This window comes from Cervus canadensis, chromosome 2 (genome assembly GCF_019320065.1).
Source record: "Cervus canadensis isolate Bull #8, Minnesota chromosome 2, ASM1932006v1, whole genome shotgun sequence".
NCBI classification, from domain to species: Eukaryota; Metazoa; Chordata; class Mammalia; order Artiodactyla; family Cervidae; genus Cervus; species Cervus canadensis.
The window spans coordinates 69,320,263-69,345,223 of NC_057387.1; the positions used below are offsets into that span (position 1 = coordinate 69,320,263).

The 24,961-nt window shown below is 35.2% G+C and overlaps 1 protein-coding gene across 1 annotated transcript in view; it reads left to right on the forward strand.

The window, feature by feature from the left end:
• The window catches only part of NEGR1 (neuronal growth regulator 1), a 961,111-nt gene that overhangs the window by 388,850 nt on the left and 547,300 nt on the right, over positions 1-24,961 (forward strand). The window contains exon 2 of the mRNA XM_043460968.1: positions 21,734-21,966. Within this exon, the coding sequence (XP_043316903.1) occupies positions 21,734-21,966 (233 nt within the window). The remainder of the gene's footprint in view (positions 1-21,733; positions 21,967-24,961) is intronic.

Here is a 24,961-nt window from a genome sequence, read left to right on the forward strand (position 1 = left end):
CAGTCATTGCTCTAGATGAAAGACAAATGTTTCTCATTATTTATAAGACTATTTGGAGTTTGGCAAAAATCAGAAGTATACTTTGCCAAAAATAGTTTCCTTTAATTATTGGACTCGTGTGTTTCAAAGGAAATTAAATCCATTCACTATATGTAACTCCGTAAAATGTCACTTTGAAATCTATTAGCTCTCCATAGAGTCCTATATTTGTTTTACAATCCATCTTTTTTTTTTTATTTTGTAATAAGTACATAAAATATAAGGTAGGCCTTTAAAGAATTGTGCAGTGTTGATTTGAAATCCTGAAAACATACTTATGATAAACTGGTATCTTAAAGAAAACAGAAAGAAAGATATATTAGCTTCTTTCAAAAGCTCATAATTAGAGTCCAATTAGAGAGAAAAAAGATTCATGTGTAAATATGGTATGACATCCATGAAGTCCTTTTGAATAAGAACTGAGTTGTGGTGAACTAAGGAGCTCAGGAGACAAGCAAGCCAGGGAACAATAGTCCTGTATGGTCAATATTGACTGCAGAGACAACTGTGAAATGTTAGCAACAGAAGAGGCGGTAAGGACAGCGTGGCTGTATTCCTAACATGATTCTTACAAGGCAGTTTGTGCTTAACTAACTTGCTGGGATGCTTGAAAGTAATGCACTGTGAAAGAAAAGAAATGTGGATATAGTATAGTTCGATTTTCATAAAAGATTTTGACAGCTTTACGTGAGAGATTAATGGCTTAAGGTAGAGAATTGTAGAGTAAACGCTTAAGAAGTGTCTTACATAGAAACCATTTCAAGAATAAGACAGAGTCTTTGAGGATAAAATAATAAAAAGGAATTTAAAATGTAGTAACCCTTAAAATTATAGGGGGTCCCAAGCTTTAAATTTCTAATTTTAGAAAGCACTCAGTTTTCATTCTTCTTCATGTTCTACTCTAATTTATCATGACCGTGTATTTATTACATTTAATTATGTTCCCCAAATATTTATTATGTTAACTACAAATTATACTAAAAGCAATTGCTAGTGTGTTTGCACAAAAATGCAGATACATTTAAGGACCGTGAGTGACATATTTATCTTTTTCTGAGAAATGAAAGGCTTACTGGAGGAAGAACATAAATATGGATAATGACTATGTTGTAGATCATCAAATAAAAATTTAAAAACATATCTTTATATGTGTAAGAACAACAATTAAAAATATCATATCGTTCCGATCAAATCAGGACCAAATGAGCAAGGTTTTTCACCAAAGATTTTTTCATTTATTTAGTTTTCTTTATGCCTTTACCTTACTATCTACTTAACCCAGCCCTTGAGCATTTTTCTCATGTTCCAGAAATTTAAGGAAAAAAAAAAAAATACTGTGATTGTGAGTAGCTTCCATTTGTTTTTCTGAGACAAATAGGAGTTTGTTCTACTTTCATCAAAGCTAGAAGTTGGCCTCACTAAGTGATATATATAGTATCACCATACTTTTACCTATAGTATCACTGTATTTTTACCTACACAGGTAGGTCAAAACAAACTTGATAGACAGTGGGCATTCCTGTTTGTTCCAAATGATATATTCCATTTTGAAACCATAGAGGAAATCCAGAGATTTGTGTGTGTGTCTCAGTTTAGAATAATCAGCAGCAAAAGCTCTAAAGTACAGTGGGAATTGGGTGAATGCCAGTGCTTCTTCTTGTACTAATACTAAACCTACTCTGGACTATTTGTACCCTTTTGGTATATGCAGAAGGATGTGATTTCTTCTCTTTTATAGAACATTTGCACAGTCTCTTATTTCAGTTATTATATTATTTGATACATACACATATGCTTTTTTACACACTGTGTAATAGTGCTGCAAGCATGCATGCTAAGTCACAGAAATCGTGTCCAATTCTGTGCAACCCTATGGACTGTAGCCTGCCAGGCTCCTCTGTCTGTGGGATTCTACAGGTAAGAACCAGTAATAGACATTGTGCTTGTTACTGGTCATCATAGTGAATAAGTCAGTCAGATCTTTGACAGTTTAGCAGGGGTGATATAATCAAGCAAGGGATTTTACAGTGCAGGGTAATAAAGCAAGATAGTTAATGCACTGGAGGCAATGCAAGCTTTAGGAAAGGTCCCTTAAAACTGTCTAGGGGCATGGAGCAGACGTCACAGAGGGTTTTTCAAGAAATGGCATCTAAGGTGAGGTGTTTAAGTCTTGTCACATGGGACATTTCAATTAATCTTCACAAAATACCTTCTTCAATTGCGTATTACTATCCCCATTTTAAAGAATGAAATGTGAAAGCTTAGAAAAATTAAGCAGTCCCCAGACTCCTAAGGCTCGTCAGCATCAATAACTGTGATTCAACCCCATGTTGTTCTGAATTCAACATAAATTTACCTTAGAGAAACCATTGATAAATATTTTCCCCATATTTCAGTTCATCTGTTTTTAGCGAACATTATAGTGATGGCTTTCTTCTTTACTCTTCACATTTGATTTTTATAGTGACTCAAGGAAGTAGTGACTAATATCACAAGAGTTCTGACCTTGGGAGATGATACAGTCATGGAGTTAGGAAAATATGTAGCAATCTCGTAAGGAGAAAGCCATGGCTGAAATTTCAGCTTTTCCTAAATCACAGTGGAATTTAGATTCCTTTTTTTTTTTTTTTTGAATTTAGATTCCTTGGAGGCACTTGCTCTCCTGAGCCAGCCAGGCACTGAGGTATAACAGGGTCAGCTGTCCATCAGATGATACTACTAGATGGATCCTCTAGCAAGAGAAGGATTAATATTTGTAGAGGTTCTGGTACTTTCTGTAAAGAAAGCACTCAAATGAAAATAATATAAATTATATGTTGGTTACATATTCAGATTTGGCTATCCTTTACTATTCTTGAAATTATAAATATTCATTTTCATTTCTTATGCATTTTACAATGAATATGTCTCTTCCCTCCCTTCTTTCACAGCACACACATGCACAAAAACAGCTTTTGAAGCACACAGATACGTCTTGAGGCAGCAAAGATTTAACAATAATAAAAGAACTGGTCATGGAGAAAAGATAAAGTATTTTAGAGTTCTGAGAAGGAAAATAAACTGAAGAGACTAACAATACATATTTAAAATACATAGGTATTGGCTAAATTTTTTCAAGTGTGTTTTAGTGTTGAGTAAACCAAAAAAAATAAATAAATAAATAATTGCACTCAGAACATTTAGCAAATTAAGATATTCTTATCAGTGGTTTTAAGAGACTAGTTAATTATTTTTAATTTACTGATAAATAGATACTTTTAATGTAGCTGGCCTCAGATTTCTAGCAACTTTAAGCCTACACTTGAAATAGAAAGAAGTGAGACTGTTTAAGCAATTATTCAACAAGTCCATGTTCTTCATGAAGAATATCTTCAGGGCACTACAGGCAATCTGTAAACTAATATTCTAATAGTTCTTACATAGATTCAGTTATCTATTTTTCCTATACATAGGCAGATAGAAGCTGAGGGTTGAAAAGGAGAAAAGTTAGAGGAAATTATGCTGATAGCTTTAAATAAGTAGTTAAACGGTTTAATAGTGGGAAAATATACAAAATATAGCATGCCAAGTATCAAAAAGTTTCAAACTATGATATAAATGTCCTTAGGCTATACGATTACTTTAAAAGCCCTTATAGGAATATATAATTTTTTAAAATAAATTTTTGACTTAAATTTTCATATGTGCTCTTACCGAAAATTGGCCTGCCAGAGAGTATAGATCTAAGAGAATTCTTTCCAATTCCTACCTCTTGCTTTTGCACTCATCTTTTGCTAAATCTCTCAAACATACACAATCATATCATGAAGCATAGTTCAAAGTATAAAAACTAAAGGAAATGAAACAAAGAGACTATAAAATATTGGTGTTCTCTTGATCCAAGCATGTTGCTGAAATGACATTATTTCATTCTTTTTTATGGCTGAGTAACATTCCACTGGGCTTCCTAGGTGGCACAGTGGTAGTGAATCCACCTGCCCACGCAGGAGATGCAAGAGATTTGGGTTCGATCCCTGGGTCAGGAAGATCCCCTGGAGGAGGAAATGGCAATCCACTCTAGTATTCTTGCCTGGAGAATTCCAAGGACACAGGAGCCTGACAGGCTGTAGTCCACAGGGTCACAAAGTGTTGAACACAACTGAGTGAGCATACATAACATTCCATTGTGTATATGTACCACATTTCCTTTATTGATTCATCTATTGATGGACATTTAGTTTGCTTCCATGTGTTGGGTTATTGTAAGTAGTGATGCAGTGAACATCGAGATGCATGTATCTTTTCAAATTAGAGTTTTATATAACTGGAAGTGGGATTGCTTGATCATTAGGTAACTCAGTTTTTATTTTCTGAGGAACCTCCATATTGTTTTCCACAGTGGCTATGCCAAATGACGTTTCCACCAACAGTATAGGAAGGTTCCAAAAAGAGATTTATTATAAAACACCTCTCAACCCATAACTATCCTAACTCTAGGAACTACCTACTCTCTTCTTGGCTATAAGGTACCTCACTGTCTTTGGAACAAAATGCAAATTCTTATGTAATGGGCCATAAAGCTTTACACAATCTAATTTCTGCACTCTTTTCTACAATCTTGAGAAAGAAGAATGGAGCTGGAAGAATCAGGCTCCCTGACTTCAGATTCTACTGCTGCTGCTAAGTGCAACCCCATAGATGGCAGCCCACCAGGCTCCCTTGTCCCTGGGAGTCTCACTACAAAGCAACAATAAAACAGTATGGTACTGGTACAAAGACAGACTTAGAGCAATGGAACAGGATAGAAAGTCCAGAATCAAATCCACACATCCTTGGTCAATTAATCTGCAACAGAGGAGGGAACAACATACATTAGAGAAAGATAGTATTTTCAATAAGTGGTGCTGGAAAAACTGGACAGCTACTTGTAAAATGATGAAAGTAGAATGTTCTCTTAACACCAAACACAAAGAATAAACTCAAAGTGAATTAAAGACCTAAATGTATGACTGGATGCTATAAAACTCTCAGAAGAAAACATAGGAAGAACATTCTTTAACATAAATCATAGCAGTTTATTTTTTGATACACTTCCTACAATAATGAAAATAAAAACAGTAAGTAAGACCTAAATAAGCTTTTGTACTGCAAATGAAACCATAAACAAAACAGAGAGATCACAGCTTGAGAGAAAATATTTGCAGATAATACAACCGACAAAGGATAAATCTCAATATATACAAACAGCTCATGCAACTCAGTATCAAAAATACAAACAATCCAATCAAAAAATGAGCAGAAGATCTAAATAGATATTTATACAAAAAAGACATAAAGATGGCCAAAAACCCATGAAAAAGATGCTTAACATCACTAATTATTAGAGAAATGCAAATCAAAACTACATTGAAGAATCACCTCACACCAGTCAGAATGGCCATCATCAAAAAGTCTGCAAACAATAAATGCTGGAGATGGTATGGAGAAAGGGGCCCCCTCCTACATTGTTGCTGGAAGTGTAAATCAGTATAACCACCATAGAGAACAGTATTGAGGTTCCTTGAAAAACTAAAAACAGTTACCATGTGATCTAGAAACCCCACTCCTAGGTGTATATCTGGATAAAACAGTAACTTGAAAAGATACACGCACACCAGTGTATACTGCAGCACTGTTTACAACAGGCAAGACATGGAAGCAACCTAAATGTCTATTGTAAGAAGAATGGATAAAGAAAATGTGTTGTGTGTGTATACAATGGAATATTATTCTCATAAAAGTGAAATAATGCCATTTGCTGCAACACGGGTGGACCTACAGATTGTCACAGTAAGTGAAGTAAGTCAGACAAAGACAAATATCATAGTATGTCACTTATATGTGGAATTTAATAAGGTGATACTGACGAGTTGGTTGCAAAGCAGAAATAGACTCAGAGACTTTGAAAATAAACTCATGGATAGCAAAGGGCAAAGGTTGGGAGCAGATTAATTAGGAGTTTGGGATTGACATATACACACTACTTTATATGGAATTGATGGTCAACAAGGACCTACTGTCTAGCACAGGAAGTTTTACTCAATATTTTATATAAACTATATGGGAAGATAATCTAATAAAGAACGTGTATATGTACACGTATAACTGAATCACTGCTGTACATCTGAAACTAACACGACATTGTTAATCAACTATACTCCAATGTAAATAATATGGTAAAAATAAAACACTGGTGTCAATGTTGATACAATAATTCTAGTCTGCTAAATTCTATTACAATTTTGGCAGTTTCCAATTTGCTTTTAACACACCTTCATGAACACCTATATGAATGTATAATAGAGTTATAAAAGATACCGATTTGGTAGTGTTTTTGATGATAGATTATTATAATCATATCACTCAGATGGAGTTAAAAAAAATGGAGTGGCATCACTATAACAGGATTCTTTCCATCTCATAGTTTTATTTAAGAAAACAAGATTTCCCAGAATTGAAACTATACTCTCTTTCATGTACAGTAAATAGTATCCTCATTTGTGTAAGAAAGTTTATCTCTGTATCTATAGATAAAACCAACTCATTAAGATATCCATGATTAATTATGTAAAATAAAAAAAATTCAGTATTTATCAAAATGTATTACATATAACTTGTTCAACTGTACACTATTAATGACTGCAGATGGTGACTGCAGCCATGAAATTAAAAGACACTTGCTCCTTGGAAGAAAGTTATGACCAACCTAGACAGCATATTAAAAAGCACAGACATTAGTTTGCCAACAAAGGTCCGTCTAGTTAAAGCTATGGTTTTTCCAGTAGTCATGTATGGATGTGAGAGTTGGACTATAAAGAAAGCTGAGCACCAAAGAAGTGATGCTTTTGAACTGTGGTGTTGGAGAAGACTCTTGAGAGTCCCTTGGACTAGCAAGGAGAGCCAAATAGTCCATCCTAAAGGAAATCAGTCCTAAATATTCATTGGAAGGACTGATGTTGAAGCTGAAACTCCAATGCTTTGGCCACCTAATGCAAAGAACTGACTCATTGAAAAAGACCCTGATGCTGGGAAAGATTGAAGGCAGGAGAAGGGGATAACAGAGGATGAGATGGTTGGATGGCATCACTGACGCGAAGGATATGAATTTGAGTAGGCTTCCAGAGTTGGTGATGGACAGGGAGGCCTGGCATGCTGCAGTCCATGGGGTCACAAAGAGTCAGACATGACTGAGTGATTGAACTGAACTGAACTGAATGATTGTAAAAATAAATTCCTCCATAATATTTTTTACTTAGATCCTTACAGTCACAAGAATTTTTATAGCCAATTTACATAAAAGGTATCAATAATAGATTTTAATTTTTAAAATTAGATTAGGACCAAATTATATGGCAAAAGTGGATTAAAAATATGAGTTTGAGGAGAAAGAGAAACAATGTAGCATTTTTTAAAAGATAGAGCTTGTTCTTTTTTTATTTTTTTAAAATTACTGGTATCACTGTTATGTAGATTCTTGGATGCATTTAAAAGTGAGAATTAACACATTTAAAGTGAGGATTAACATTTTTATTTTAATATACCCATGTTTATAGTAATCAGAAATTATAATTTTTGCAAAGACCTTAGCTTATGATAAAAAATTTAGTTGACATTTTAAAAGCATGCAATACTTTACATAGTGTAGAAAATCATTTTATGGATCATAAAAGCAAAAAGAAAGCAATTGCTCACCTTTACTTCATCATCCTGAGTTTGGGAAGATCGTTGTACTCATGCAATCTGCAAACAGAGATGCATAACCATGTCCTAGAGTTATGAGGGAAATTAACTCATAAAACCTCATAATAATTACAAAGTATTCATATACATATTTTGCCTTAAAACTTTATAAATCTATCTCCTGTGCACAGTCTCATTTAATCTTTTACCAAAATAGGAATTACTTAGTATAAGTGGTGCTATCTCAATTTTGCAAATATGTGAGTAATGCTTTAATAGTTACTTTTGAGTTGAGTTTACTTGCCCAAAGTAATTGCTAATAAACCAGGGGGTTGATATCTAAAACATAAGTTTTAAGTTTCAATATAACTTTTAAAAAAGGTAATAACACAGAAGCTCTCCTTTTCTTAACATGTTCTGCCTATAACATGAGGAAATACAAAAAAAGGAAAAGCTTGTTTGGAAGTTCAAGGAAGTAAAATAGGAGTACTTTAAGGTATAACCTTCATTTATGTAAAAATTATTTCTCATGAACCAGCCCCAGGTTATGACAATGTAGATAAGTAACATTTTGCTCTATCAAGCCAAAATTCCGAATGCCTCTTTTTTATTCCTTTTAAATTATACTTCACAGCATAAGGGATTTTGGTCATTGAGGATGGTGGTAGCTTGTTTTATTTTAAACATCAACTTAACTGTAGGAAGGCGATGGATGAATAATTGCCCTTAATTACACACTTACCAGGTACATTTAACAAACATCCTAACAATCTTGTCAAATAATTTTAGACAATCTTGTCAAAAAATCTAAAAACCCAAATTTATAGATGAGAAAACTAAGGCACATTAATTTGCCCTACGTCCCACTGCTAGTACACAAGAAAGCTAGCATTTGGACTCCAACATTGGTAAAGAATCTGCCTGCCAATGCAGGAAACGTAGAGACACGAGTTCCGTCCTGGGTCTGAAAGATTCCCTGGAGTATGAAATCGCAACCCAATCCAATATTCTTGCCTGGAAAGTTCCATGGACAGAGGAGCCTGGCAGGCTGCTCAGTCCATAGGGTCACAAAGAATCAGATTTGAATGAGCATGCGCACCGGACACACACACACACACACACACACACACACACACACACACAATAACTATAATTGATCACTCTGCTATGCTGCTTCTCATGGACATATAATGTGTCCCTGTGATCTAACAAAAACTCCAACTTGAGATTATTTTTAACTTTTAACAAATTCTGAGAAAACATAGTTTAAATTTGTTTGCAGGAAGCAGATTAAAAAAAGAAAACCTACACTACTTTCCCTCTGAGATACATTCCCTAATTTGTATTTTAAGACATACCTCATATTGAAATATGACTTAGTCAATTTTCTCGAGAGGACAGATAAATATGGATTAATGGCTACTTTAGTTAATGATTGCAAGGCTGGTTTTAATTAATTGTGCTATGTACTCATTCTTATTCATAAAATAAAATTCGTGCACAGAATATCTTTTATTAAAAAAAAAAGGCAAGAAGAAAACTCCATCAGTGACCAGTAGAAAGTTTAAAGGTCAACATAAGCAAAGACAGAATAATTATTTTTGCTTTTATTGATGCTGTAAAGTGGCATATACTTAGTTTGACAAAACAGTTGAGTTTGTAACATTTCTGTATATCCATTTGTTATGTTTCTTATTTTATCATCTGTATTTATATGCAAATAGAATGCTTTCCAAATGATTTAAACACAAAGATGTTTAATGGAAAGAAGTAGATGTTTGGTGGAAGGCACTAGGATTGCTTATATTGCTTTGGGTACAGAGTTCCATGTGTGTTTTTTTTTTTTCCCCCTTGTTTTAAGAGTGAGGTGTCTGTATGTGGCTCCATCCCTAAGAAGATGGTAGAGAAAGATTTGCCTGGACCCTAGAGCTTTATCTCTGGCACTTCTCTGGACCTGACTGCATTCTCCTTCTCTGATGTTGCTATTTTAAACACCTCCTGCCTGCATTCTGAATGTAGTGTTCATTCCTTTTATAGCTCCTGAGGTGAAAGTCCAACTTATCCAGGAAGCAGCTGCCAGGGAGATAGCTCTGCAGACCGAATTCTCCCCACAGTGGTTCAGAGCACCTGCCAGTTAGCAAAACTCCTGAAGCCCTTCCAGACCCAAATATCTCACACGTAGGTCCATGTGGGAGAAAGCAAGCTGGTTTAGTTGAATTCAAAATCTAAAAAGTAGAAACAAAAGAAAAAAAGTTCCCAATCTGATTATTGATTCTTCTATCAGCTTTGAACAAAGCTAGTCTTTAACTTCTCAAATATGTAACGCCTTATCCTTTCTACATGCTTTGCCTCTTTTATCCATCATACTTTGATGAATGACCACTTTTAACGTTGAAGTAATAAGACCTTCCTCCCTCTCAAAATGTTTTTGTGTTAAATGAGATCATATATAAAAGTATTTTCCATATCACTTGACCTAATCATCATTTCATTCAGAAAATAGAATTTATTATTATTAATAAGACAAGCTGATCATAATTATATTTTTAGTAATAGTCCAAAAAAGTCATTATGTTGCACTAAGACTTTTTTTTACTTTAGTCAGTATTACTCTATCCATGTCTATTTTACTGAATGAATCTTAATTCATATGTTGAGTGGTTTATAAATAATGTATTGAAACATCCTAAATATAAAACTCCCTTGTCATTGCCTCTTCTAAACATAGTCAGACAGGCTAACATGGAAGCTTGACTTTAATGAGACAATGTAGAGAAAAAGGATAAAGCAATTCATAGTATTATGGAAAATATGGTTTAATTACAAATTAAAATGAGTGATTTCAGTGTTTGGAATTTACAGATTAATACAAAACCAATATTCGATGATCTCCTAGGCATTTAAAATGTTGAGTTTTGCATATACAAGTATATATATATGTATATATATATGTTCTTAAATATATATATATATGTTTTTTAAAATGCAGACTTACTTTAAATTGTGCATTAAATTAAGACTTAAATGTATGCATTTATGCCATTGCTTGATCATTATTAAAGTTCACATCTTTTAGGAATTAGGTATAGAATGTATGAGAAAACAAAGAAAACCTTTTTTTAAACATTCATTAATTTCAGTATTCTTTTCTCTGACTTACAATATTAAAAATATGTATGTTTGAGAATTTGGTGTTATAATTAGATAGTAGCTCATATTTTCAATCTCTTATCCAAGACATTTTTAAAATAGCTTTATTATTTCAAAGAAGTGCTAGAATAAAATATATAGGAAGTTGTTTTTCTTTCACAAAATAAGAAATCAATATTATTTGTGTTTTTTTGGTAAAAATATAATATTTAAAAATTAAAATATACTTAACATGACATAATTCCCATTCTAAAAATAAATGTATGTATGTCATTAATATTATATGTTTATGCCTGGAGGTTAAATAAAATTATGTCATAATAAAGGTAATGCCATGCATTACAAATTTCAATAAGCATGTCATTAGTAACTTACATGGCTTATTTGTACCTCATGTCCTTCTCTCTAAAAATGGAAGAAATGATAGTACTTGATGATACCTATCACAATGGATGTTGTAAAGATTGAAAGAGAAGTAGATATAATGTGCTTAGAACAGTAGCTGACAGATCATAATGGTTCAGTTCAGTTCAGCCGCTCAGTCGTGTTCAACTCTTTGCGACCCCATGAATGGCAGCACTCCAGGCCTCCCTGTCCATCACCAATTCCCGGAGTCTACTCAAACTCATGCCCATCGAGTCGGTGATGCCATCCAGCCATCTCATCCTCTGTCGTCCCCTTCTCCTCCTGCCCCCAATCCCTCCCAGCATCAGGGTCTTTTCCAATGAGTCAACTCTTCGCGTGAGGTGGCCGGAGTATTGGAGTTTCAGCTTCAGCATCAGTCCTTCCAATGAACACCCAGGACTGATCTCCTTTAGGATGGACTGGTTGGATCTCCTTGCAGTCCAAGGGACTCTCAAGTCTTCTCCAACACCACAGTTCAAACGCATCAATTCTTCAGCCCTCAGCTTTCTTCACCGTCCAACTCTCACATCCATACATGACCACTGAAAAAACCATGGCCTTGACTAGATGGACCTTTGTTGGCAAAGTAATGTCTCTGCTTTGTAATATGCTGTCTAGGTTGGTCATACCTTTCCTTCCAAGGAGTAAGCATAATGGTAGTAGTATATTATTATTGTCTACACAATAATATTGAATTGTTTCCTCCACAAGTATATTTCTCACTTAGAAATCTCTTTAAATATATTTTAAAATATACTTTTCACCATCTGTAAGGGTGAGTGCTTCACTTAATAAAAAAGATCTTGGGACAGATTGCTAATTCTGTGGATTTCTCTTTTGTGTGTGTGTGTATGTGTGTGTGTGTGTGTGTGTTTGTGTGTGGATTTCTCTTGACAAAGTCACACATGCCCTACACCTGCCAAAACAAAAAGATAATGAGTGTTTCTGCACCAGAGTACCTTCTGCCACAGAAGTATTAAAAGTTAACTCAAAATATCATCAATCATAATATTATATACAATATTATTTTCTAGGGAATATTGCACATTATGTAATTGTATGACTTACAAATACTTATATAAATATATGTGTATATTTATATCTGTATGCTTATTCATACCTATATCCATATCTATTACACTATCTAAGGAATAACTGGCAGGAAATAGGTTAATAAGAGAACACTTTAAAAACAAAGGCAAGTGGGTGAGGAGATAGAATTTGTTCTGTTCTGTTTAATCTCTGCTTTGCTCTCCTTACCTCATTTTCGGCTTGAAACCAGGATATCAAAGCTCTTTTTGTATGCAAAATTAGCGTGGAGGTTCTATGAGCTTCTGAATTTTTTATTTTTTCTGTGTGCTTTTGAACATTCTTCTGTCAAATATAGAACTTTGTGATACAGTGAAGACAGCTGTGAAGGTAGCTGGCCAATTCCTTCACAGGAATATCATTTGCACACAATTTAACTTTGAATCCAAGGGAAATTGTACTTTTCTTTTATTAATTAGTACCTTTAATAGGAGCTTTCATTAATCAACATGTCTTGAGACACGCTGGTCTTTTTCCATTGAGTTGAATAAATCCTGCTGTGTAGGGTGCTGGAAGCAGTGCTAAGGCTTATGTTTGGGGAACGTGTTACAGGGAATTAGAGATATGAAAGGAAAAAAAAAATCATCCTTTGGCAGTCACAGGCTTAATTTCTTAATCAACTTAAAAAAGTAAATAACCCAAATATGCTCATTTCTACTAAGCTCTCTGATGTCTACCTTTCAGATTTAATCACACAGGAGATAGTGTCACAGAGTCTATTAGGATAATTCCAACATCATTTTGTTCGAATAGCACCTCACCAAGTGGGACTTTATACCCCCCCAAATAAGAACTTGACTAATGTGTACTAATGGGTTTACTGGGTGACACGATGGTAAAGAATCTGCCTGCCAATGAAGGAGACACAGGAGACAGGGGTTTAATCTCCAGGTTGGGAAGATTCCCCGGTGGAGGAGGAAATGACCCACTCCAGTATTCTTGCCTGGAGAATTCCCATGGACAAAGGAGCCTGGCAGGAAGCAGTCCATAGTGTCTCAAAGAGTTGGACGTGACTGAGCAGCGCAGCACAACACAACACGTACTAATACCATTTACAAAGGAATTCCTTAAAAGAGTTCAGATGCAGCAACGTCAGTTTTATTAGAAAAGTATTAACTATATTAAGTTTATGTTTAAACAATCTTGAACAAAATGAACTATTAAAGTTATTTTCCATACATTTTTCAACAACCAGATGTTTGGAACTGTGTATATAAAACATCCAGATGACTGACTAAAAATTTAAAAGTATTTGTCATGATGATTGTCTTGGTGTGAGCACAGCTTATGTTGAGGAGGGTAGTTTTAGAACTGCTTCACTCATGTCCCTATACAGTGGGTAGTTTAGCAGATTTTTTAAGTGGAGCAAAAAAGAAAAAACTCTCAAGAAAATCCATGTCATACGCAATTAAAGGATATCTTCATTGCTAAGCATTTTTATTCATATTATTTCATTGTCTAGACTTCAAAGGGATCTTAGATCACTAGTTGTTAAAATGTTCTATTTGGAAGTCCAGAGATGAAAAATGATCCAAGTTTGTAACCTGAGAATTGTTGCTTCATCTTTCCCCTATTAATGATTTGATCATCTTTGTTTTACCAACTTCTCCCTCACATATTAATCCCTCCGTCTGAAACAGAAGAACCCATCACCCTTGCTGCAGTCTGACTCTAAGAATGAATAGAATAGTCTATCACTGTGGTTAAGAGTACAGGCTGATCGGCTTTGTTCTAGTTACAATTTCCCAGTATCTTCATGTCTTTGTAGATAAAATGAAGATACTAGTGTCTGGCTCATAATTTATGTGAGGATTAAACAGAATATGGAATGTAAAGTGCCTAACAAAGTGCCCAGTACATACTAAGCAGAATATTTACTGGCCTGAAGTGGTTCCTCAAGTACAGAGACAAACGCTGTGGATCTTTTTTAGTTCAAGTAGTTATGAACCGACCTCTAACCCCCACCAACCACTTTACTCTGTTCACTCAATGCTGAGTTTAGTTCCCCACCAAACACTTGATTGCTTAGGCCTTCCTCTGTGTTTTACAACAGTTATTGTTTGTGCCACAAATATCTCTGTTTAATTACTTAGTGTCACAGTTAATATGTCCATGACTTTTCTTGCCGAACCAGATTGCACTTTGGAAATTTTGATACACTTTACGATATTATTTCTTCTTCTAAAAGTATGTTAATTTTTGCCCTCATTCATCCACTCAACAAGTATTTATATTTATTGTCCATTATGTATAGGGCCTTAGAATATATAGAAGTGGCTAAATGGACAGTTCCTGGAACTTACTTTTAGCAGGGAGAGACAGAAAATAATAACCCAGTAAATAGGTGCGGCCAAGAGGAGCTACCCCACCAGGTAAGGGGCAGTGGCTGAGCTTTGCTGCAGCAGCCCTGAAGAGATACCCCATATCCAAGGTAAGAGAAACCCAAGTAAGACGATAGGCACTGAGATAGGGCATCAGAGAGCAGACAGACTGAAAACACAATCACAGACAACAAGCCAATCTGATCACACGGACCACAGCCTTGTCTAACTCAATGAAACTAAGCTGTGCCTGTGGGGCCACCCAAGACGGTCGGGTCATGGTAAAGAGGTCTGACAGAATGGTCCACTGGAGAAGGGAATGGCAAACCACTTCAGTATTCTGGCCGTGAACATGAACAGTATGGCCCATGAACAGTATGCAAAGGCAAAAAGATAGGACAATGAAAGATGAACTCCCCAGGTCGGTAGATGCCCAATATGCTATTGGAGACCAGTGGAGAAATAACTCCAGAAAGAATGAAGGGATGGAGCCAAAGCAAAAACAATACCCAGTTGTGGATGGGACTGGTGATAGAAGCAAGGTTCAATGCTGTAAAGAGCAATACTGCATAGGAAACTGGAATGTTAGGGCCATGAATCAAGGCAAATTCGAAGTGGTCAAACAGGAGATGACAAGCGTGAACATCGACATTATAGGAATCAGCAAACTAAGATGGACTGGAATGGGTGAATTTAACTCAGATGACCATTATATCTACCACTGTGGGCAAGAATCTCTTAGAAGAAATGGAGTAGCCATCATAGTCAACAAAAGAGACCAAAATGCAGTACTTGGATGCAATCTCAAAAACGACAGAATGATCTCTGTTCGTTTCCAAGGTAAACCATTCAATATCACGGTAATCCAAGCCTATGCCCCAACCAGGAACGCTGAAGAAGCTGAAGTTGACATTTCTATGAAGACCTACAACCTTCTAGATCTAACACCCCAGAAAGATGTCCTTTTCATTATAGGGGACTGGAATGCAAAAATAGGAAGTCAAGAAACACCTGTAATAACAGGCACATTTGGCCTTGGAGTACAGAATGAAGCAGGGCAAAGGCTAATAGAGTTCTGCCAAGAGAATGCACTGGTCATAGGGAACACCCTCTTCCAACAACATAAGAGAAGACTCTACACATGGACATCACCAGATGGTTGATGCTGAAATCAGATTGATTATATTCTTTGCAGCCAAAGATGTAGAAGCTCTATACAGTCAGCAAAAGCAAGACTGGGAGCTGACTGTGGCTCAGATCATGAATCTCTTATTGCCAAATTCAGACTGAAATTGAAGAAAGTGGGGAAAACCACTAGACCATTCAGATATGACCTAAATCAAATCCCTTATGATTGTACAGTGGAAGTCAGAAATAGATTTAAGGAACTACATCTGATAGACAAAGTGCCTGATGAACTGTGGACAGAGGTTCCTGACATTGTACAGTAGACAGGAATCAAGACCATCCCCAAGGAAAAGAAATGCAAAAAAGCAAAATGGCTGTCTGAGGAGGCCTTACAAATAGCTGTGAAAAGAAGGGAAGGGAAAAGCAAAGGAGAAAATTAAAGATATACCCATTTGAATGCAGAGTTCCAAAGAATAGCAAGGAGAGCTAAGAAAGTCTTCCTTAGCGATCAATGCAAAGAAATAGAGGAAAACAATATAATGGGAAAGACTAGAGATCTCTTTAAGAAAATTGGAAATATCAAGGGACCATTTCATGCAAAGATGGGCTCAAAAGGACAGAAATGGTATGGACCTAACAGAAGCAGAGATGTTAATAAAAGGTGGCAAGAATACACAGAAGAACTGTACAAAAAAGATCTTCATGAGCCAGATAATCATGATGGTATGATCACTCACCTAGAGCCAGCCATCCTGGAATGTGAAGTCAAGTGGGCCTTAGGAAGCATCACTATGAACAAAGCTAGTGGAGGTGATGGAATTCTAGTTGAGCTATTTCAAATCCTGAAAGATGATGCTGTTAAAGTGCTGCACTCAATATGCCAGCAAATTTGGAAAACCCAGCAGTGGCCACAGAACTGGAAAAGGTCAGTTTTAACTCCAATCACTAAGAAAGGCAATCCCAAAGAATGCTCAAATCACCGCACAAATGCATTCATCTCACACGCTAGTAAAGTGATGCTTAAAATTCTCCAAGCTAGGCTTCAGCAATATGTGAACCGTGAACTTCCAGATATTCAAGCTGGTTTTAGAAAAGGCAGAGGAACCAGAGCTCAAATTACCAACATCTGCTGGATCATCAAGAAAGCAGGAGAGTTCCAGAAAAACACGCATTTCTGCTTTATTAACTATGCCAAAGCCTTTGACTGTGTGGATCACAACAAAGTGTGGAAAATTCTGAAAGAGATGGGAATACCAGACCACCTGACCTGCCTCTTGAGAAACCTGTATGCAGGTCAGGGAGCAACAGTTTGAACTGGACATGGGACAACAGACTGGTTCCAAATAGGAAAAGGAGTATGTCAATGCTGCATATGTCACCCTGCTTATTTAATTTATATGCAGAGTACATCATGAGAAACGCTGGGCTGGATGAAGGACAAGCTGGAATCAAGTTTGCTGGGAGAAATATCAATAACCTCAGATATGCAGATAATACCACCCTTATGGCAGAAAGTGAAGAAGAACTAAAGAGCCTCTTGATGAAAGTGAAAGAGGAGAGTGAAAAAGTTGGCTTAAAGCTCAACATTCAGAAAACTAAGATCATGGCATCCAGTCCCATCACTTCATGGCAAATAGATGGGAAACAGTGGAAACAGTGGCTGACTTTATTTTTCTGGGCTCCAAACTCACTGCAGATGGTGATTGCAGTCATGAAATTAAAGGATGCTTACTCCTTGGAAGGAAAATTATGACCTACCTAGATAGCATATTAAAAAGCAGAGATATTAGTTTGTCAACAAAGGTCCATCTAGTCAAGGCTATGGTTTTTCCAGTGGTCATGTATGGATGGGAGAGGTGGACTATAAAGAAAGCTGACCACTGAAGAGTTAATGCCTTTCAACTGCAGTGTTGGAAGAAGACTTTTGAGAGTCTCTTGGACTACAAGGAGATCCAACCAGTCCATGCTAAAGGAAGTCAGTCCTGAATATTCATTGGAAGGACTGATGCTGAAACTGAAACTCCAGCATTCTGACCACCTGATATGAAGAACTGACTCATTGGAAGAGACCCTGATGCTGGGAAAGATTGAAGGCAGGAAGAGAAGGGGATGACAGAGCATGAAATGGTTGAATGGCATCACTAACTGAATGGACATGAGTTTGAGTAAGCTCTGGGGGTTGGTGATGGACAGGGAAGCTTGGCCATGCTGCAGTCCATGGGGTCGCAAAGAGTTGGACATGACTGAGTGACTGAACTGAGTCACCATCTGCAGCGATTTTGGAGCCTAGAAAATAAAGTCTGTCACTGTTCCCATTGTTTTCCCATCTATTTGCCATGAAGTGATGGGACCAGATGCCATGATCTTAGTTTTTTGTATGTTGGGTTTTAAGCCAGGTTTTTCACTCTCCTCTCCCATTTTCATCAAGAAGTTCTTTACTTTCTCTTTGTTTTCTGCCATAAGGATGGTGTCATTTGTCTATCTGAAGTTATTGATATTTCTCCAAGCAGCCTTGATTCCAGGAATTGTTGGTGATTTGGTTTAAATTCTGAAGTTCATTCTGTTTGTTGTGGGGAGAATGGTGTCAATGGCAGAAGCCAGAAACCTTCAGATAATTATAATAATCCATTATAAGAACCATTTAATTACTATATTTTCTCTTCCTAATCTTCATGATGGCAAGTCATGAATGTAATTTATCCTACTTGCTGAATTATAAATTCTGCATGAGTCAGGATTCCAACAGATTATATCTTTAGATCACTAGAGTTCTTCAACCAAAGGAAAAAAAAAAGTTTGGTGCCTAAAGAGTACAAAACTTAATTTTCACCACTTCTGTCCTTCTTGTGCCCTCCCATTACCCTCTGTCATACCCTAAACTCTTTTTTTCTTTCCAGAATTTCTTCTTAATAGAGCATACACATATCAAGCAGCATTTCTTTGTATAAATGGAAAAAAATAGGGTGGATGTGGAGAACAAAGAGGAGCGAGATAGGAGACATATATGTATATGCCTATGTAATACATTTTACATGATCATCTTATAGTTGACCTTCAGTTCAGTTCAGTTGCTGAGTCATGTCTGACTCTTTGCGACCCCATGGACCACAGCACACCAGGCTTCCCTGTCCATCACCAACTCATGGTGCCTATTAAAACTCATGTCCATTGAGTTGGTGATGACATCCAAACATCTCATCTTCTTATAGTCTCTGTAAATATCTAATAATTTTATAAAATAGAAAGTCATGCCTAAGTGTTGCTGTTCCCAATTTGTTAAATTCCATATATGTCAATTTGAGGTATTTAGGTTCTACCTCAGTGATCTGACATAGTTCTACAGAAATCCAAGGAAATGATACACCAGCTTTCTTCCCATGAGTCTCATTAAAGGGTCTTCCTAATATATGTTTTGAAAAATTTTGGATTGGAGTCAATAAAATTTATGTACTATAATTATCTTAGCCAAGGAGACATAAAGGATCCTTTTTTTTTCATGTTTTTCTCATTGAAGAAGTTAGAGTTTATTCTTATATGAATATCCCTGACATGCCACAGCAGAGGAGCAGTGCTTATACTATGAGTAAGAATTATAACTCTGATCAGTTCTATGAAACCTCTAATATCTAAATACCAGTTACTTTTTGTAGTCTTCTTGATACCCCCACCCCCAAATAAAGGTAAAACTGCTGCTGTCTCTAGGGAAAGGAAAATACCAGACGGAGTGTTCTAAATCAGACTTTCATGGTAAAATATCCATTAATAATTAATTTTCTGCTTCCTTTAGAATAGGACAGGTTAAGCAGTTGGTCACATTCAGTAAATAAGAAATTACTTGCAATAATTTCTGCAACATGCTAATCATCTTCCCATATCTGAAATCTATTTTAAAAGCCTTTGATCTTCATTACAGTGAAAAGGACATTGAATGTGAAGATACAAGACTTGATTGCAAATTCAACTTTGCCACCCACTAACAATGTGGCTTGGACAAGTCATTTAAGCCCAAAATTCTATTTATATTCTGATGATGAATTGAGCATAGCAATCTATACCTCCCAGTGTTGTTAGGAACACTACATATGATAAAGTTTGGAGGCCACAAATGCAAAGGCCACACAATAAACACTTGGTGAACCCACATATTAAATGTAGACATTGGAATTATCACAATCCTAGTAGAGGTAGTCCCATGTTCTACTCATACCAGTACACGTGTGATCTTGTGAAATGAAAACTCTCCCCTGTAGCTTCTTTCAGCATATTATTAAGAATGACAATACACTATAATTATTTAATTATGTCATTAAAATGGGTTTTATTTTCTTCATTAAATACATCAGGAAAAGCTTTTTAATTAACAGTGACCTTTATGACTTCTACTAGTTTGCATTCTGTAGATGGTGAAGCTGACTGCAAAGTAGATTCAGCAATGTATCTTGTTTCTTATTTTTTCACCCACTGATTAGTTTGATACAGTTGGCAGTAGTCTACCCTGTTGCTTTCAACTTGCAATTTTGTACCAGTCTCAAAATGCTGCCTTCAATCCCCTAAGGTGTTCTGTAGAGATGCTGTCAAACCATTTCCTTGTCTGTGTATTTTGATTCTGTAGCTGTGCTTTGTACTCATTTGAGAGAACCAGTCTTTAATTTGTACCACAGTGTTTTCAAGATAAAATTAAAATTCCAGGCCTCAGCAAAATCACTGATACGTGACCACAGCCTTCTGTTTCAAATCTTGGCATGCCTGATGTCTGGTGGATGCAAAGCTATATTTTTGAATTTTGTTACAGAATTACAACTCTGAATAAATGACTTCAGATTTAGCCTTAAAATCTACTAATAGCCATCATGCTTGCTATTATCACTTACGTCTAGTATACCTTTTCAATTTTATCTCTCATCCCTCCTAGCCTATATTCCAGGCTTTCTACTTGCTTGAAATGCTTGGTTCTCCTCTCTCACCTTTCCCTGGTATTATCCACATATTGCACCTCTGTCTAGAACATCACATCTTCCACTATTCATCTCCTTCTCTTGGGCATTTTCTATACTCGCAACAACCTTTCTATGTCAAGCACCCCTCTTTTGTTTCTCATGTGTCTTGCATCTGATTTAATAAAAATATTCTTTCTGTGCTTTATTCATTGGTTGACTTAATTAGTAATTGGTTGATTTAATTAGTTGTCTTCCTTAGTAGACTAAAAGTTTTGGAGAGCAAAGGCAATGTCCCTTGAATAGTAGGTGCTCTGTAAGTATTGTTGGATAAAATAGTGCTTTCTGGAAAAACTATTGATCAGTTTATTGAAAAGATGGCAAGAATTTACTACTAAAAGTATTATATTAGCCTTGCTATATTTAATTGCAGCAGGAATATTATTAGTAAAATGCAGTTTATAGTTTCGGTGTACAAGTCTACTGCTCTGCAAATGCAGATAATTTTAAAAATAAACATAAAAAAACAAAAAAATAAATAAACTTATATATGGTACCATTTTGTGTTTTATACATCTGGTACAGTATATACAGAAATGGATTAGGTTAAATCAGGCTAGCTAATGAACCTATGCTACTTCTTATAATTTCAAAGAAAGAAATGTGTTTTAATGTTGAAATTGTTATTTGAACTAATTTAACCTTATTTAAGTTTACTTGTCCTCCAGACTGAATAAAAGAAGATTTTGACTGGCTTTGATTTAAATTAAACATACTGTGCGAAGGTATTGTTTCATATTTGTTTTGAGGATGAAAAATGTACCAGTGTGTTCATGTCTCCTGTGTTTATGTCTGATGTTTGCATTTGCAGCAGTGCCATAATTCAGCATATGGAAATACACTCAGAACAAAGATAATGTCTCTCATTTTCATTTTGATTAATAATGTTCTATCTCTGGTAATTTGCAGGTGTTATTTGGAAGATGGAGCTTCAAAGGGTGCCTGGCTCAATCGGTCAAGTATTATTTTTGCGGGAGGTGATAAGTGGTCAGTGGATCCTCGAGTTTCAATTTCAACATTGAATAAAAGGGACTACAGCCTCCAGATACAGAATGTAGACGTGACAGATGATGGCCCGTACACGTGTTCTGTTCAGACTCAACATACACCAAGAACAATGCAGGTGCATCTAACTGTGCAAGGTACTCATTTCCATTCTGCTATATTGTGGAGGTCTATGCTTAGAAATATTTGGTATTTAGATATCAGAATGACTGAGAGGTAACTGACAATGTTGAAAGATATGTTGTCACTGTTTTCAGGGATTTATGTTCTTAGATTCCATTAAGTATAATGGCTATTACAGGCATACAAATCCCTACTTACCGAGGTAAAAAATTATCCATTAACACCACATTATGATTCTTTTGTATACGATTCATTTTGTTTCTTCCTATGAGTCACCCCTTCAATAAATTTTTGAGAATACATGATTGATACATTACAATAAATTTTTGATAACCTGTGATGGCTACATTAAAATATTAGAACTTTTTGCAATATGAATAGTAACTTTTTAAAAGTAATCCTCATATTTTTTCATTAAAGGCTATTTTTAAAAAAAAAAGTAATCCTCAAGCTTTCCAACACTTTGTCTCAATTCAGCTTCTTTTTACTTTGATTCAAGTTGCAATGAAGAGAAGCACCCTTCTAGAATTACTTTAATTAAATATAGAGTAACTGAAAAAATATGGTTCACAATGTTTTATTTTTGATTTACATCCAGTAGATCATAAATCATAGCTAACTTACAATCTCCAAATATAAACAGAATCAGCAAATTATTTTCTTTAGCTTGCATGCTAAAATGTAAGAGCATATTTACCCTCAACACATTACTTTTCATGGAAAATGTAATTAAAATGCTAGTAAAATTAAAAATGTATATTTTTGCCTTTTGCATTGTTTCTTTGTGCCATATAGATTAATCATGTGCTGGGTGCATAAAAATAGAATACTATGGAACTGAAAATGATATTGCAGTATTTCTAAGTAAAACTAATAACAAATTATATGATAATGTAGTGCCAGTGAATGCCTGTTTTACTCCTATCAGAAAAGCTGAATGAGCAAGTTACTGGTATTATTTTTTAGTTTACCCTTCAAAAATCAACAGTAAATATTTAAGTTACATGGCTTACATTCAGAAAAGATTGTTATTCTACAACTTTACTATTTTATCACATAAGGGTAAAAGTGGATTCAAGCACAGCTTCAGTTATTAGTAAATAGTTCAACTTTGTGATGATTAAACTTATCAAACAATTAGCTTTAACAAGAAAATTATACACTGAAGGGTAAGTCAGTGAATTTCCTCAGTGGTTTTTCTTATTACAGATCTTTGAAGACTTTTTGGTGTTTTTTTTTATTTAAAAGCATATGAGAAAATAAAATTTTCACCAAAGTCAATTTGTATCCAAAAATTATCTGGATATTCCAGAGGGCAGTGGTTTTTCCAGTTTCAAAAAATGACATGAAGTTACAAGTCAAAGGCACATTTCTTCAGTTATCCACACCTATTCCTGTTCTCTTGTTTTGTTCAGTGCCTTTTGACTTGAGTTTCTAGTTCAAACACTATAAAAAATAATTTATAGTATGAGGGAAAGTACACTTTGACAGTAATATTTGAATCACTTAAGATATAGATATTTTACTTCTTGTGTATTTAAATGATATATTTCTGAACACTAAAAAATCTCTCCTTCCTTTTCTTCATTCTCTCTTATCCCATATTAGGCCCACATTTTGACCAGACTATAAATATGTATGTTCTGGTTGCAAAATTTATATTTATATATATATACATGTATATGCCCTGCTAATACAAATGCTCAATTTTCATAGAATTTCTTCATAATTTTACATTACATATATTGTTCAGTAGTATTGAAATTGTTACATGCCTTATTTCAGCACTATTTTTTGCTGGCCATTGTAAACTTTTGAGCACCATTTTAGGAGGAGCATTTTACAAATGCACTTACTGAATTTTTATCACTATATTTTGTTCCTCTAGAAGAATAAAATTAGTGTTACTGTTTTGACATATGTGGTTGGGTCAAATTAAAAGCTAATAATTTTACAGTATTTATGAACCTAATTACTTATTAGAAGTTGATTGACATGTGGGCAGTTTTCCAATTACATTAATAAAGTTCAAGGAACAAATTAATAGGCTTGTCAGTCAATTTCAAGAACTAAATAAATGTCACAAAAAGTCAAACCCTACTTAAGCTACATTTCTTCACTGTAAACAGAAATAAACTGATGTGCACATTTCTTCAGTCTCTAAATTTGTTAGGTTGTCTGATACTCAGATGTATTTGGATAGTTTTAAAGTGTATGCTCTTTGCCTAATAATTTGTCAAGCCTTGGGTGACCAAGGTAAGGAAATATTAACAAGTAAGAGAAGGCTATTTGTTAATCACTGATGTCAAACACACCTTGGCTGGTAAAAACAAAGCTCATCTTTAATTGTTGAAGCTATGTACTCAAGGGAGCTATTTTTTAAAAGTCATTTTAGAAAGGGGATAATAAAAAGGATATCTTGTCAACACAGACTGTGCATGGGATATTTGTTGGTATTATTGTTTTCTCAGAGATTTTAATATCAATAAATGGAATAATGGGGGAGAAAAGACACTGGAATAGGAGTTGGAAAACCTGGATTCCAAACGTATAATTGCTCTTGAAAGACTCTCTAAACTTTAGTTTTCTCATTTGAAGAAAGTGGACTCAGATCAGAAAATCTTGAGGTCAATCCTAATCCAAACCAAAAAGACAAATGACAGGGGAAAAAATCCACTGTGGTTATTTGCTTTTGATTTGAAAGAAAAATAGTTATTTAAGTTAAAAAAATGAAAAACAAATCATAACACAATGTATAACACTTGTATTGAGAACTATGCAAAGTAATTTTTACATAGTAGCACCTTCTAGTACTTATTCTACTAAGTATATTTTATCTGGGACTTCCCTGATGGCTCAGATGGCAAAGAATCTGCCTAAAATGCAGGAGACCCAGGTTCAATCCCTGGGTTGGAAAGATCCCCTGGAAAAGGTAATGGCAACCCACTCATGGATTCTTGCCTGGGGAATCCCATGGACAGAGGAACCTGGTGGGGTCTCATAGAGTCA